Here is a 16,576-nt window from a genome sequence, read left to right on the forward strand (position 1 = left end):
TTCACAAGACCAGAAGAGTGGTGAACATAATCACCAAGTTGAAGCTATTTAACATTCTCATTGTGAGGTTAATTGTAAAGTTGTGTGAAAGTGTAAAGCAGATGAGAGGAAATGAGATGCCTGTTCTACGTCTCTCGCAAAAAATTTTCCAGAGAAATTCATGGGCTGTCAATATACAATGACTCATTCAGACATTTTAAATACTTACAGTGTGACAGTGTGCAGAAATACCCCTCCCACCCAAACAGCGACCTTTACTAGAGCAAAGACTTGCAATAGATTGATTACTGTCAGTGACTTAAAATCAGTTAAGTGTAAAGGCGACAATTAATCGCAGAGAATGAAATAAAAACTAAGAATGGTGGAAGTACGAGGCTTGGTCAGCATTAGAATAAATAACAAGTTAAAGGCTTGGTAGAACTTTCAAGAGAATGTCAACCTAAATGTGTTTTTTATATAGATGCTGAATAGCTTCCAGTGCTTTTCCAATGCTTAGATGATTTTAATTTTAGATTTCATTCCTGCAGTTTGCTCCTGGTTTATTCACTGAATTTTAATTGGAAGTGAAAAACGAGAAAATCTGCAGATGCTGGAAATCCAAAGCAACACACACACGCAACATGCTGGAGAAACTCAGCAGGGTCAGGCAGCATGTATGGATAAGAATAAACAGTCAACGTTTCAGGCCGAGACCCTTCATCAGGACTCGGGCCTGCCTGGCCTGCTGAGTCCCTCCAGCATTTTGGGTGTGTTGTTGTAACGGAAGCTGAGACATTCAGACCTGAGTGGAGAAGTAATTAATGTAAATTAGGGGTGGCAAGCTAGCTGAGGGGTTAGAGCAGGGGTCAGCAACCTTTACCACTGAAAGAGCCACTTGGACCCGTTTCCCACAGAAAAGAAAACACTGGGAGCCGCAAAACCCGCTTGACATTTAAAATGAAATAACACTGCATACAACGTTTTGTTTTGCCTTTATGCTATGTATAAACAAACTATAATGTGTTGCATTTATGAAATTGATGAACTCCTGCAGAGAAAATGAAATTACATTTCTGCATGCAACAAAAACATTTTGAACTCCGAAAAAAAGACGTTGGGTTGAAGGTTACTTTTAAGTAAAATACTCAACGTCTATTTGAGTCCTTCTTGTATTTATGAAAAACGCCAAACTTAAATTTGCCGCCAGCAGCAAACCAAAAATAACGTCAGCCAGCTGTCAACCTGAAAAATAAAAGGACTATTTCACTGAACAATGAAAACATATGAATATACGTAAAATAATAGGCAATTAAAATATTTATCATACTTGTTCAGGTTGACTCACACCTGACAATGCAGTCGTATTTAGTAGGGATGGATCGATGCTTAGGGGAGTGACCGGGAAGGATAATGTGTTTTTTTCCTCTCTGAACTCACAGAAGCGTTTCCCAAACGATGTTTGCATTGCGATGATTGCAGAATGTAAATACTCCGAATTTATCATGTCGTGACCTTGTTTGAACTCTCTCAAATTGGGGAAGTGAGACAATGTGCCTTTCTGTAAATCTCTGGCAAGCAACGTCAACTTGCGCTCGAATGCCAAAACATCCTCCAACATGTGCAGGGCTGTACGTCCTTACCCCATTGAAGAGCTGTGTTCAGCGTGTTCAGGTGCGCTGTCATGTCTACCATGAAGTGTAGCTTTTCCAGCCACTCTGGCTGTTCCAGCTCAGGAAAGTTGAGCCCTTTGCTGCCCAGGAAAGTTTTCACTTCTTCCAGACACGCGACAAAGCGTTTCAGCACCTCCCCTTTGGACAGCCACTGGACTTTGTTGTGCAGCAGGTGCCCCATCAGTAGCTACTGACACCAGATGGGTGGTCTTTATTCCTTTGGCTCTTAAACAATTCAAGACAGCCTCACAGATGTCCTCCCCCCGTGTTTGGTCTTTTAGAGGTATCAACTCAATCAGTTCTTCCTGTGGCCCGGCAGAGTTTACATACCGGCAGAACAACACTATTTGTTCAATATCACCTTTGTCTTTAGACTCGTCACAGGCAATCGAGTAGGCCACAGCTGAATTGATGTCTTTAATTTGCTGTCTTGTGATGTCTTCTGCCATTTTTATGGTTCTGTCTTTGACAGTCTTTGCAGAGAGGGGCATATCCCTGATTTTCTGCACAATTTCACTCTTGTTTTTAAAGTCCGTGAATAGATGTTCTGAAATCTTAATGAAAGATTCTTTTATATATTCACCATCTGTAAACTGCTTCCCGTGCCTGACTATTTCCTGAGCGTCAATATAACTGGCGTATGTCGTTGATTTTCCAGACTTCATCCATTTCTGGAAATGATTTTTGCTCAGATCAACCTTCCGCATCAGTTCCGAAACGGCTTTTTTTCTCTCATCTCCATCCGGATATTTTTGAGCAAAGGCTGCGTGTTTATTCTGGAAATGCCTTGCGACATTTGACTTTTTGTTGTTTGCTAGTTTCTCATTGCATATTAAGCATACCGGTAAACCAGTCTCGTCAACAGTGAAAGCAAATGAATCTGTCCACGTATCATTAAACGTTCTGTTTTCTTCAGTCACTTTTCTTTTTTTAGAATTCTCCATAGTTGGCTTACCTTGGATCGAAAAATTAAAGAAATCGCGCACTGGCGGGTGTCAGGTATTGGCAGTGGTGACGTATATTAATAGCGATAAAAACACGTTGTAGCGGTGTGCTCACGCAGTCAGTAAACTGCAGTCGAATAACTTTATTCGAACTAAACAGCCTTGCTTTTAAGCCTCCCTCAACCCAGCCCCCATGGACGCAGATGCTGCAAAAGACGCGTACTCACAAACCCCCGTAGGCTATCTCCCTTAGCCGGAATGCTGGCTAATTGTGAGCCGTTTCGGATGTGCCAGGAAATGTGTCGCCACACTTAGATTGTACAAGATCACCATAATCTTCAAATTTAGAATTACATTTCAAAAGCTAACAAACTAACATAAAATACATTTTAATTAAATACTGACCAATTATTTCCCAAAGCCACAGGGAGCCGCAGCACAGAGGTGAAAGAGCCACAAATGGCTCGGGAGCCGCAGGTTGCCGACCCCCGGGTTAGAGTAACGCTTTACATCACGAGCAATCAGGGTTCAATTCCCGCTGCTGTCTGAAAGGACATTCTCTCAGAGACCATGTGTCTTTCCTCCCACGTCCCAAACCGTGTTCAATCTGATTTGTAATGACCAGTGGCACAAAAATCTTGTGCTGTGCAATTTTTTTGCCTAGTGACAACAACATGTGCACACTGAATTTTATATATAGAGGCATTCATTATAGCAGTTCACAAAACACCATCAATAGCAACTGTGATCTCCTCTGGGTTTAATCGTTTTCGCTCTCATTCACCTGCACTTTCACAAAACATATGTAGCAGCGGGCAATGAAGGATTTACTCGCTGGAGTTTTTGCACACCAACCATATGTGATTTGCTTGCTAAATGACGCTTTAAAAAGTCAAGTTTCTGAATATCACTCCACCTCTTCCTACTTGCAAATTCTCCAGCAACTTTTGCATCGTGACACACAGCTAACACCAGTTTCTGTATTGTACATAAAGATCTCTCATAGCTGCACGTTCCTGGCCTCGTGAGCTTTTGACGTAGAGATTTCTATTGTTTCATTAAGCCATTCTGCTTTAAATGAACTGGCAGTTCTTTTTGTGCTTCGCATCCAGAATTCAACATATTGAATCAATAATTTCTTCAATAAAAACTGTATAAATAAGCCAGTTCTAAAATCTGCAGACAAATCATCACAAACTCCACGTTGTCAACACTGTCCGCATCAGAAACCAGAAAAGGAAATGTGATTTTGTGTGACAGTGCCAATGAGATAGAGGGTACAACCTTCTGTGCGCAGTTTAAATTCTTTAGGCGCTAGTAGCAAAAGATGCGTGCACGCTAACACACAAACACCTTAGAGGGAACATTGACCCCAAAGGGTTAGTAAGTTTTGGCATGCTGTGTTGGTGCTGGAAGCATGGTGACACTTGTTGGGCTCCCCCAGCACGATCCTTGGACTGTGTTGGTTGTTGGTACGTTTCAAATAAACCTTACCTTCCAGTAACAGAGCTGTGAACCCTGCTAACAGAAACCTGCGCCAGTGAGCTCCACCTATAAAGATAAAGATCGGGTGTTATTTGTCCCACGTGCATCCAAATATTCAGTGAAATGAGTCACTTGCGTCACTATTTCAGTCCACCTCCAGCATGCCGACAACTTACTAACCTGTATGTCTTTGGAAGTTGGGAGGAAATCAGAGCATCTGGAGGAAGCCCACGAGTGCACAAACTCCTTAGATAAACCCTGATCAGTGATCACTGCCCCAGTAAAGCAATTACTCTAACCAACAGGCCGCTGTCTCTCTGTTGTAGCACAGGTCTTCATTTCTGAGGCTCTTCCCCAGGACAGAGGATAACCAACTTCCATTGCAGTTCTCTTAGCTATGAGGTGGCCAATGAGGCTGATCTGGAGGCTCCAGCCACTCCTTGTGGTGGGATAAGAGTTTAGTGATGGATAATTGCAGTGGTCTGGTGGGGTAGTTGGCGAGCTGTTGAGCTCCATCCACCATTTACATTGGGCTTCTGCTTGTTCCCAAAGAAGGTTCTCAGTAGCAGTGTTAACCCTCACCCCACGGTTTTAATGTGTCTGGAATTCCATGAGGCAATGGGAAGGGAGCTGGACTTTCTCCAATGATGCATTGAGAACATGGTTGAATCTCTTCCACTTGTTGTAGTAGAGCTTGGAATAGCTCCTCCTTTGGGACATGGGTGTCAAGTTGATTGGATGTGGTGATGGCCTCAGTGTTGGTGAGTTTGGAAGAGGGATACTTTGTAATGAAATATCCGTCTTTCAGTACCACCTGGTGAAACTACTCCTAGTGAGACGTATAACTATGAAGATATATGGGAGGAAAAGCCTTGGGATGGAGGAACATGTAAGTATTCTCTGATAATTTGCACTTTTATTTTCTTATAATGCATATCCCTTTATCTGAATGGAAGGTGTCACATCGTACGAGTCGTGACGTGAGAAGTTCTATTATATTTCCTTGACGCCTCAGAATTTTACAGGACAGTGAGGGTATGAACTGTTTTCTCAGATTGTATTCTGATTGAGGTCCACCACCAACAAGGGTAAGGGCAGCAGACAGAAAGAAAACACCACCATGTGTACGTCCTCAATGTTGGTATAACTCCTGGCACTACCTCACTGATAGCAGCGATGGGAGTCCCCTCACCGGAAGGTCTGTAGACGTTCAACAACATAAACGCAAAGAGACTCTGCAGATGATGGAAATCCAGAGTAACGCACACAAATAGCTGGAGGAACCCAGCAGGTCAGACAGTGGGTATAGAAATGAATTCACAGTCGAAGTTTCAGGCTGAGACCTTCCTTCAGGACTGGAGAAGCCTCCAGAGTCATACTGATGCCCAGGTGCCCTCTCCACCGGGTCACTTCCACCCTGAGCATGCGTGCCAGCCAATAGCAGATGCTCAATGCCACTCAACACCACACCTCAAAAGCACTGGAAGGATAGGCAATAAGTGCTGTTTTTGCCTGCAAGATCCAGGTCCTGAAAGAAAGAACGCCAAGTCAAATCTAGCCAATATATCCAATGGCCTCTGAAGTAAACGCACTCAGATATTTAATTTATCAACCTTTGTATGGATACCAAAATGTAAAGCATCCAACAACTGTACCTCTCTAAAATTAGATGAGCAACTTCCCACTGACTCAATTACGCAGACCATTTTCTACATAAATGTAGTTACGCACGCAAAGAAGTTCAAGGGCACTCAGCCCACAATGGCTTCTAATCTGGACCAAATCTTGTTCATGCGCTGAGCTAATCATTCTGAAGGCAGTTGTAATACTTTTATCATTAACAAGGAAACATGTGCCACAATGAGAGGCAATCTAAATTTCGATGATGTATGCTTATCAAAAAATAAAGACCTGAGCTGGATTTGGTTGGAGACAGGATGGAGTGGTGGTGACTGTCTTTAAGGTGAGAGTGTAACAGTCCCATTCTGAAGGTCAGAGAAAGATACTCGAATGCATTTCTCATACTACGTCAGCGGGCAGCTGGAAAAGCTGAACTCTGTGTGTTTTTGCAGTGCCTCCTACAGAATACGGACCTGACGTATTATACAACTATGAAGATCTATGGGAGGAAAAGCCTCGGAAAGAATGTAGGTATCTGCTACTGCAGGGAGCACTTTTATTTATTGGCAAAGCCTTTATTTATTACTCTGGACACTCAGAGGACAGGACAGGGCACCGCAGAGGAGCATGAGACCGGACTCGTGCAAAAGATCTGTGCGCGCATCTTTTAGATCAGACCAAGTAAGAACCGTAGATTACTCCGCTATAGGGCTTGTGCATTCGGTGGGTTTTTGAGACAATTTGGCAGTTTTTGTAGTCCTCATTACTAAAGAGCAGTTATTTTTAACTTTGTTTAAATTCCTCAGCTGCAAGGATTAAAGTTGAACTTGGCTATCTGGATGATAAGCGACTGGTTAAGTTCACTATCCCTAACAAACATGTTTGCCTGTAATTATATCACTTAATGGGGTTCAGTAGTGTGTAAAATGACAAAGGTTATTAAGTGATTAACTTCCATTTCATTTCATGAGTCTTGAGATTTGAAACACGTGAGAATGTGCGGTGACTTTCCTCATTTCTTCAGTGTTTACTGAAAAACCAGGAACAACATCAGAGGCAGCAACATGGCTGCCCCTTACCCACTGCTCCTACACACCAGGCTTTCCAACAACCTGAATGATACAAGGCAAAGTTACAGATCACAGAGCACTATAGCACAGGAATGGGTCCTTCAACCCATGTTGTTGCGCTGAACTCATTAAACGAGTTATTAAACTAGTGCGGACTATTTGAATGGGGAGAGGGTTCAAGCATCAGAGGTGCAGAGGGACAGGAGGCCTCGTGCAAGACTCCCAGAAGGTTAACTTACAGGTTGATTCTGCGCTAAAGAAGGCAAATGCAAGGTTGCCATTTATTTCGAGAAGAATAGAAAGTAAAAACAAGGAGATAATGCTGAGCCTTTATAAGACACTAGTCAGGACGCACTGGAGTATCGTCAATAGTCTTGGGCACAATATCTCAGAAAGGATGTGTCGTCATTGAACAGAGTCTAGAGAAGGTTCATGAAGATGATTTCAGGGATGAAGGGGTTAACATATGAGGGGCGTTTGGCAGCTTTGGGCCTGTACTCGCTGGAATTTAGAAGAATGCAAGGTGGGGAGGGGGTGGATTTCACTGAATGTCGAAAGGACTAGATAGGAGTTTCCTGTGGTGGGGATATACAGAACTAGAGGGCACATCCTCGAAATTGAGGGGTGAACTTTTAGAACAGGGGTAAGGAGGAATTTTTTTAACCAGAGAGTAGTGAATCTCTGGAATGCTTTGCCACAGACTGTGGTGGAGGCCAAGTCCTTGGGTATATTTAAGGCGGGAGTTGATTGTTTCCTGATCAGTCAGGGCATCAAAGGATATTGCGGGAGGGCAGGTGTATGGAGTTGAGTGGGATCCAGGATCAGCCATGATGGAATGGCAGAGTAGACTTAATGGGCTGAATGGCCTAATTCTACTCCTATGTCTTATGGTCTTATAGTCATTAAAAGCTCAAATAACTAAACTGTTCTGCCTACTCAATGTCCATATCCTTACATTCTCTGCACATCCACATGCCTATTTAAGAGCCTTTTAAACAGCTCCATCATATCTGTCTCCACCACCACCCTGAGCAGAGCATTTCAGGCGCATGCCATTCTTAGTGTAAAAAAACTTACCCCGCACATCTCCTTTGAACCTACCACTCTTAACTGTAAACCTGGGGTTCCCAACCTGGGGACCACGGACCCCTCAGTTAATGGTAAGGGTCCATGGCGTTAAAATGCTTAGGAACCCCTGCCTTAAATGCATGCCTTTTCAACCGAAGTTTATTTCAATCTCTCTGCTAGCTTCTAAGCTGGCCAGCTTCAAGTGTAGCAATCAGAATCTACTAAAGTTAGACTGGAAGAAAAAAAAATTGGCAGCTGTATCTCGTACATTAGCCCAACAGCCAACCTCAGGCCAATAAATGGATGCGCTGTTTTTCCACACAAGTGTGTTTTTGTTGCGACTAAGAAGTTCAAATTAAACACAAAAGTTCAGACATATGAAAACCAAAATAATACAGAGATGTTGGGAAACTGAAATACAAATGTTTGTATCAGCAAGGTGCTGGAAACACTCAGCAATTCTGACAAAGGATCTTTGAGCTGAAACATTACATTTGATCCTCTTCCCACAGGTGCTGCCTGACCTGCTGAGTATTTCTAGTATTCAGTATTTCATTCCAGCTCTGGCTTTGTCTATCTGTAGCTTGAAAGCTGAACTAATCAGAACTAAGTTCAGGTGTGACCCATGGGGATCTAAGACTGGAACCTGCCTTGTGTTCCAATGACTTGCTCCAAAGGCTAACCAAGTTAGCGTAAACCACAGTAACACTGGTAAACTGTTCTAATCCCATTGGGCAAAGAATATGACAAAAACAAGGAAGATGTGCTACCATTGGTATGTTTTTTATTTTGAAGTTCAAAGTAAATGTACTTTCAAAGTATGCACACATCATCATGTGCAACCTTTAGGTCCATTTTCTGGTGGGCATACTCAATAAATCCAATAGCCGTAACAGAATCAACAGAAGACCCCACCAGCAGGGCCGACAACCAGTGTGCAAATACACAAAGAAAGAAAAAAAGAATAATAATAATAACAATCAATAAATGAATAATAAGCAAATAAATAAATTAACTGGACAAATGAATGAATCGATAGATAAATAAATCAGGTGAATGAATAATAAATAAGCAGAGAGCTAACTAGCTAAATAAATAAATGGATAAATGAATGAGCAGGTAAATAAGTAAGTGAAACAAACAAACAGGGAAGGAAAAAAATTGAGACCATGAGATGAAGAGACCTTGAAAGCGAATCCTTAGGTTGTAGGAACCGTTCAGCGATGGAGCAAGTTGAGTGAAGTTGAGATGCTGTACTGCTACTAAAATAAAGAGCACATCGGGTGATTTTGGTGACTGCCTGTCCCAATTTAAATAATCTTGTTGACCATCAGTTCATATTCCTGGAGTATCTTATTACTCAACTCCCTTTTTTGTTTGCTCTGATGTTTTTTAAAACCATCTTCACAGAGATAAAATATTTTCAAAAGCATGGTGCAGTGTTCCATTTCCCATCATATCTGGGTGTCAGAGAAACCACCGTTATCGCATTGTAACTACCAATTCCAGGACAAGTTTATGTAACCTCCTGCAGACAGAAAGCTTGGGTCCAAATCCTTCTATTAAAATAGTAATCAAAGAATTCAAATTATAATGAGGAAAAAGATTCCTTTGAATAATGCAAGTTAAAGGACTCTTTTGCGCCTCAGATTATAAGGTGCACAGATATGTAACTGGCTTTGTTTGTTCTAGTGTGAAGAAATACAAGTGAATGTAAGTTAAAAGGAAAAGAAGGGAACTGGCTCCTCTGACTTTAAGTCTCGTTGCTGGGCTCCAGTATCTTTGATGGAGGTCTGGCTCTGTGTCTGTGGATGGGGTTTATGACTTGCAGTAATCGTTGGGGAATTAAAAGAGAAATAATTCCTGGTCCAAAATAAAGTGAATGAATAACAGCAGTCAGATATCCCGGAACAATAATGTAATTGTGCGCAAGGGAAAGGAGAGGGAAGGGGTGGTCTCCATTCTAAGTTTCATGTTGCATGTTGTATGGTTGAATGTAGAATACAGAATACAGAACAGCATAGTACAGGCCTTTTGGCCCACGATGTCTGTTCTGAACATGATGCCAAATTAAACTGAATCTCTTTCTGTCTGTGCATGATTCATGTCTCTCTGTTCCCTGCATCACCATGTGTCTAACAGCCTCCTGGATACACAGCGATTGTGTAGTACCTCATACATCAACCCTTGCTAAGGTGACCTTGTTTCAGTGTTTGAAATGATCTTATTTCAGTGGCATCCCATCGTCTAGTTTGTTTTGGCCTCAGCATTCAGTTCAGAATTTTCAGATCATGGGCATTTCCAGCTCTTTCTGTTTTTTGTTACATTCCACACTTCCTTTCTCCTGCTCGATATACCTGTTGTTTTGCATCTTATCAGCACCCTCTTTCACTTTGCATTTTCACTTAAATCCTATTAGAGGCATTCCCTCCAATTATTTTCGCCTCTTCTTACCCCACTCCCCAAAACTTAGGACACATTTATCTCAAAACTTTTTGTTGAACGGCCCAAAACTCTGTCCCACTGAGAATTCCCTGCCATTATTTTGATCCTATCTCACAACATATATTCTGCCATTATGGGCGGTTCCCACCAACAACAACTGCTTGCATTTATGCAGCACCTTTAATACACTAAAGGTGTCCCAGAGCTCTTCTCCGTCACTAGTCCAACCCAAAGCACATAAAGAGATACTGAGGGAGATGACCACGGGTTAATCAAAGAATTGGGTTTTGAAGAGCAATTAAAAAAAAGGAAAGGAGAGGGATAGAAATGAAAATAACTCCTGAGCAAAGAAAACATGTGTATACAAAAGGAACCATCAAGGAAAGAGGGGAGCTGAGTAGAATAAGTTAGTTTTCAAACGGATTAGAAGATGAAATGTGCCTGTCTGGTGTAGAGTTGGACGTCAACCACATGACGGCGAATTTCTTAACGCTGTATAGTGAAAAGTCTTATCGACAAACAAAAATTGCTGGTGGAACTCAGCTGGTCAGACAGCAATCTATGGAGTTGTTGTAGATCAAGACCTTCGGTGGGGTCTGGAGGAAAGCGGGGAGAACCCCAGTGTAAACAGGTAGCAGAAAGGGTGGAACATGAGTTGGCAGGTGATAGGTGGGGTCCAGCTCTCATTGGGACAGGCAGGCCACGAGAGCATTTTCAAACTCAAGTCAAGTCAGAGAAAATAAGTAGATCAAAAGCATCACAGACCCAAGACTTGATCCCAATGGTAAACATCTCATTTGGGCCAGAATTACATTTGAGAGTGATAAGTGTACTGCACAATGTGAAGAGGCGTGGTGTGAATGAGGGTGGTTCACAAGATGATCAGGTGAAGTTAGAAAGCAAGCATGGGGTAAACTGTCAGCTGCCTTTCCAGGAGTACACACATTGAGACATAAGGATAAGAGAAAGCAGGAAGGTGAATTCATAATGTTGATGAGACAGCTTTAGATAGCGTGGATATACATCAGAAGGAATGGATTTACTGACGTTCTGGGGAGATAAATGGTGACTATTTGTGATGATTGAAAGCTTTCAAAGTAGCATATCGGCAAATTATTGCCAGTGTGAAACTTCAGCATGCACTGTGTCCCTGAGAGAAGGGCAACAGTAAACTACGACCCAGTTAGAATCAGCTCATTATGTGTGCTGCAGTTTCACCTGAAGGTCAGAGCCAACCTGTTCAGGAGGGAATTTTGAATTGAGTGATCTTTATTGCCATTATACATAAGTGCGGCAGTGGGTTGGAAGTGATTGGTATCAGCCAAGGTTTCCATTTCTGATGGCTATTCATGAATTCATTTTGGAAACCCCATCAGATGAAGATAAACTCTGGCTGGGCTTTGTTCTCCATTCACGCTCAATGCTTACAATGCCACACCGACTGCAGGGAGTTTGTGCCTGCAATGGGGGTTAAAAAAATCCAAAGGAAATCTGAGCAGGTGTTTTGTGTCATATACTGGGTGCTTGGACTTCATGGTTAGGGTATGGACTGGACACTTCAGAATGGGTACAAGTGGGTACACAGAGTATTGTACTCGGCTCTGAAGATCAGGGGTATCTGAGAATAACACCTTGTTTTATATTTCACAGCAAAGCCTAAAAAACCGAAGATTCCAGAAGAAACGGATCCGGATGAATATTTGCCACCGCTTGGTAAAGGTGAGTAGGTTGATATCACGTTGTCTTCTGTTCAGTTTAGAACTACAAATGCCATTGGTAGCTGTCTCTTGCAAGACCTCTAACACGGTTTGAGAATCATTTAAAGTTCTTGAAAGTAGAACACACCATGTGAATGAAAAGGTCCCTGATAACTCAGGCCATCTGAGCGTAAGGTCAGTTGTCCATTTGAGCCATTGGACAAAGTCCAGTGTATTTCTTCACAGTACTTATTACTACTTCTAACCTTCTCTCTATCCTTTGCCTCAGATGACCAAAGGGCATTTTCACACACCATCAGATTTAGGCATTGGTTTAGGGTAAGCTGGAAATGGGTTACTACTGGGGTTAAATTGGTCTCTTATGCTAATGTCAGCGTGTGTAACAGATGCTGTGGCTTTCTCTGTGATTATGAATACTTCTGCAGTTACCAAATCTCCCTGTGACTTACAGATTCCCATGTAACACGCACACAAAATGTTGGTGGAATTCAGCAAGTCTGGCAGAATCTATAGAGGGGATAACTGGTTGTTTCTGTCTGAGACCCTTTATCAGGGCCAAATGGGAAGGGGGGAAGAAGCCAGACTGAAAAGGTGGGGAGAGGGCGTCTTGTGTGCTGCCTGGCTTGCTGAGCTCCTTCTGCATTTTGTGTACCCCACCACCTTATGCTGACGACTGCCCCCTTGCTTTCCAGCCCCTGGAGAAGGGTTTGGGCCTGAAACGTCGACTGTTCATTCCCCTCCGTAGATGCTGTCTAACCTGCTGAGTCCCTCCAGCATTTTGTGTTTGATGCTCAAGATCTCCTGCATCTACAAAATCTCTTGTGGTCAAAGACTCTCCTGACTAACCTTGTGGTATGATGACGTATTTAGTTTACGATCTGCCTCCCCACCATGGAGGTAATGCAGCAGCGATGCTGTGCAATGAATGACCAGTTGTACTGCAGTTGAGACATCCTTTTGGCTTAGAGGTTGAGCCAGAACATTGACGTGGCGGAGAAGTGTTACATCACAGGGAGTGGCAAAACATTACACCACAGAGTTTGCTAGTTCTTTCCACCCTATTTGTTCCACCGTGGGGTGGCACAGTAGCGAAGCGGCCAGCTCCTTTCTACAGCAGGCAGCTGTAAGATCAGGGTGCAATTCCTGCTGCTTCCTGTAAGGAATTTCTGCCTTCTCTCTATGGCCGGTTCCTCCCACTCTCCAAGGACGTAAGGTCAGGGTTAGTGAGCTGTGGGCATGCTATGTTGGCGCTGGAAGTGTGGTGCCTCTTGTGGGCCGGGTAGCACAATCCACGCTGATTTGATTTGACGCAAATGTGCATTTTTTCAGTATGTTTCCAGCATGTACTACAAAGCTAGCAGGTAAATACAATGTACGTACCCCACAGGAAGGGAATGAGTACCTGAAAGGACGTTTAAATATTATATAAATATTAATTAATCCAGTAACTGAAGACCGCAATTTATTCAATAACATATCAATGCTCCAGAGCCCCAAACACCGCGTTTGGAAATTCATGGGCCATCTAAATGAAAATATGAAGCTGGTCTGGATCAACAACACGCAGAAACGTGACCGAGGTGTGTTTTTGATTATTTGATCGAGAGTTGGCCACGGCAGCTGTGGAAATTTCCACTCTCTTCATCATACTCCGGGAACTTTAACATTCGCCCATCCTTTCAGCCGGATGCTTCATCTTCCTATCAGCACCTGCACTAGCATAGCTTTCCCTTGGTACGAGGCCACTGTAGACAGGACCTTTGGCTCAAGCCCATAGCCATTTAACTCAGACAATCGGGCTCACAAACTGGAGAGCTGATAAGGTGTATAAAGCATAACTCTGGGCTACAGTCCCATTAATCCTGAGTCATTGGCCTCCCAATGGGCCATAGCTTTTTAAGTTGAAATCCTACACAATGGTTAAAAATAAATATTATTATTTCGTTGCACATGCAAAGAAAGATGACTGGAATATAAAAGCAAGGGCATAAAGTCGAGACTTTATAAAGCACTGGTGAGGCCTCACTTGGAGATTGTGAGCAGTTTTGGGCCCCTTATCTTAGAAAGGTCGTGCTGAAACTGGCGAGGGTTCAAAGGAGGTTCACGAAAATGATTCCAGGATTGAATGGCTTGTCATATGAAGATTGTTTGATGGCTCTGGGCCTGTATTCACTGGAGTTCAAACGAAAGAGGGGTGACCTCATTGAAACCTATTGAATGGTTGAAGGCCTTGATAGAGTGGATGTGGAGAGGATGTTTCCTGTGGTGGGAGAGTCTAAGACCAGAGGACACAACCTCAGAATAGAGGGGCATCCTTTTAGAATGAAGATGAGGGGGGCATTTCTTTAGCCAGAGAGTGGTGAATCTGTGGAATTCTTTGCCACAGGCAGCTGTGGAGGCCGTCTTTATGTATATTTGAGGCAGAGGTTGATAGATCCTTGATTGGTCAGGGCATGTAGGGATACAGGGAGAAGGCAGGAGATTGGGGCTGAGAGGAAAATTGGATCGGCCATGATGAAATGGTGGAGCAGGTTCGATGGGCCAAATGGTCCAATTCTGCTCTTATGTCTTATGGTCTTACGATGGACTGTAAAGTGCCCAGGATCTGGTGCTGATTGATTCAGTTATCAATGTTAGTTTAATGTATTGGTCTTGTTATTTGAGAAATTTAGAAGTCATATTACACACTACAACAACGTGGTTTTCCTAAAACAGAGACTGAGCTGAGTAGTAACTCTTTAATACCCACAAGTTAGTTATAAATAACTCACACCTACCCACCTCAGCTGTAGAACAGCAGAAAGGGGAACAAAACACAATGTAAATTCATTATCAAAGTATGCATATGTCACCATGTACAGCTTTGGGGTTCATTTTCTTACAGGCATTCTTCTTCTTCTTCTTTGGCTGGCCATTGATTTTCGATGTTGACTGAGGCCTGGGCAGGGTTGTATGGAAGACTGGCAGTTGCCCATGCTGCAAGTCTCCCCGCTCCACTCCACCGATGTTGTCCAAGGGAAAGGCACTAGGCCGATACAGCTTGGTATCATTGTTAAGTGTGGTTAAGTGCCTTGCTCAAGGATACAACACGCTGACTCAGCTGAGGCTCGAACTAGCGACCTTCAGATCAGTAGGCTGCCACCTTAACCACTTGGCCATGAGCCAACACTACAGGCATTCACAGTAGAACAAAGAAATACAATAGGATCAATGAAAATCTACACACAGACCAAGACTGACAACTAACGTGCAAAAGAAGACAAACTGTGCAAGTAAAAATATTTAATTAGATAAACAAATAATCTGAGAACATGAGTCCATAGGCTGTGTAATTAGTTTGGAGTTGAGGTGAGTGAAGTTATCCACGCTGGATCAGGAGCCTGATGGTTGAGGGGTAATAACTGTTCCTGGGCCTGGGGGTGTGGGACCTAAAGCTCCTGTACCTCCTTCCTGATGGCAGCAGCAAGAAGAGATCTTGGCCTGAAGAGAAGATAGTATGCAGCTAGATTGATCATTTCAAAATTATACTGAAACTTCTCCTCATTTTTACATTCAACCTGCAGGTTTCCTAAAGGTCCAAAATCTCAGGGACATTATTTTGATTCCTCACAGTGCGCTTTCTCAGATTGCATTCACGGCATTTTGGAGAGGGAGGGAGAGCAGCCAGAGGTCTCGGTACATCTTGGTACCAATGGCGATGGGAAGGAAAAGCAATGAGGACCTGAAGAGAGAATTTGGAGTGCTAGGCAGAAAGCTGAGCAGCAGGACCTCCAGGATAGTCATTTGTGAATTGCTACCTGTGCTACGTGCCAGTCAGGGTAGAAACAGGATGATTTGGCAGAGAAGCTGGTGCATGGGGCAAAGCTTCAGGTTCTCGGATCACTGGGAGAACTAGGGGGAGGAATGACCTGTACAAAAGTGACAGGATGCGCCTGAACCCAAGGGAGATCAATATTCTCTCGGGCAGGTTTGTTAGAGCTGCTGGGGAGGGTTTAAACTGATTTGGCAGGGGGTAGGAACCAGTGAAGGGACTCAGGATAGGAGAGATGGTAAAAAAAAGCATGCAATCAGACTGTCAGGAAAAGCAGGCAGATGATGGGACAAAATTGCAGCCAGCAGGGTGAGTATCAGTGCGTTAGGGATGCAGAATCAAAAAGGATAGCAATAACGGTACTCAAGGTGTTGTATCTCAATGTGTGGAGTATGAGAAATCAGGTGGATGAACTTGTGGCGCTAATCCACATTGTCAGCTATGATGTTGTGGCCATCATAGCTGAAGGATGGTTGTAGTCGAATGCCCAAGGTTACACGTTGTATCGGAAGGATAGGAAAATAGGCGGGGGTTGGGGGTAGTGTGGCTCTGCTGGTAAAGAATGGCATCAAATCAGTCGAAAGATGTGACAAATGATCGGAAGACATTGTATCCCTGTGGGTTGAGTTAAGAAACTGCAAGGGTAAAAGGACCCTGATGGCAGTTATACCTGCCAACTGTAGCTGGGATGTGGACCACAGACCCCCATCCTTCTAAATACCAGCAAGTACAGACGTAAAGCTATCAAATGTTGCTCATGTGATAA

At 43.2% G+C, this 16,576-nt stretch overlaps 1 protein-coding gene across 3 annotated transcripts in view; it reads left to right on the top strand.

Annotated features, from left to right (window-relative positions):
* Positions 1-16,576, top strand: part of aebp1b (AE binding protein 1b) — a 136,382-nt gene that overhangs the window by 56,028 nt on the left and 63,778 nt on the right. For all 3 annotated transcript variants that reach the window (XM_059966947.1, XM_059966937.1, XM_059966956.1), the window contains 3 exons: positions 4,887-4,967; positions 6,151-6,225; positions 11,932-12,000. In XM_059966947.1, coding sequence (XP_059822930.1) covers positions 4,887-4,967; positions 6,151-6,225; positions 11,932-12,000 — 225 coding nt within the window. The remainder of the gene's footprint in view (positions 1-4,886; positions 4,968-6,150; positions 6,226-11,931; positions 12,001-16,576) is intronic.

Source organism: Hypanus sabinus, chromosome 1 (genome assembly GCF_030144855.1).
Source record: "Hypanus sabinus isolate sHypSab1 chromosome 1, sHypSab1.hap1, whole genome shotgun sequence".
In the NCBI taxonomy this organism is placed as follows: Eukaryota; Metazoa; Chordata; class Chondrichthyes; order Myliobatiformes; family Dasyatidae; genus Hypanus; species Hypanus sabinus.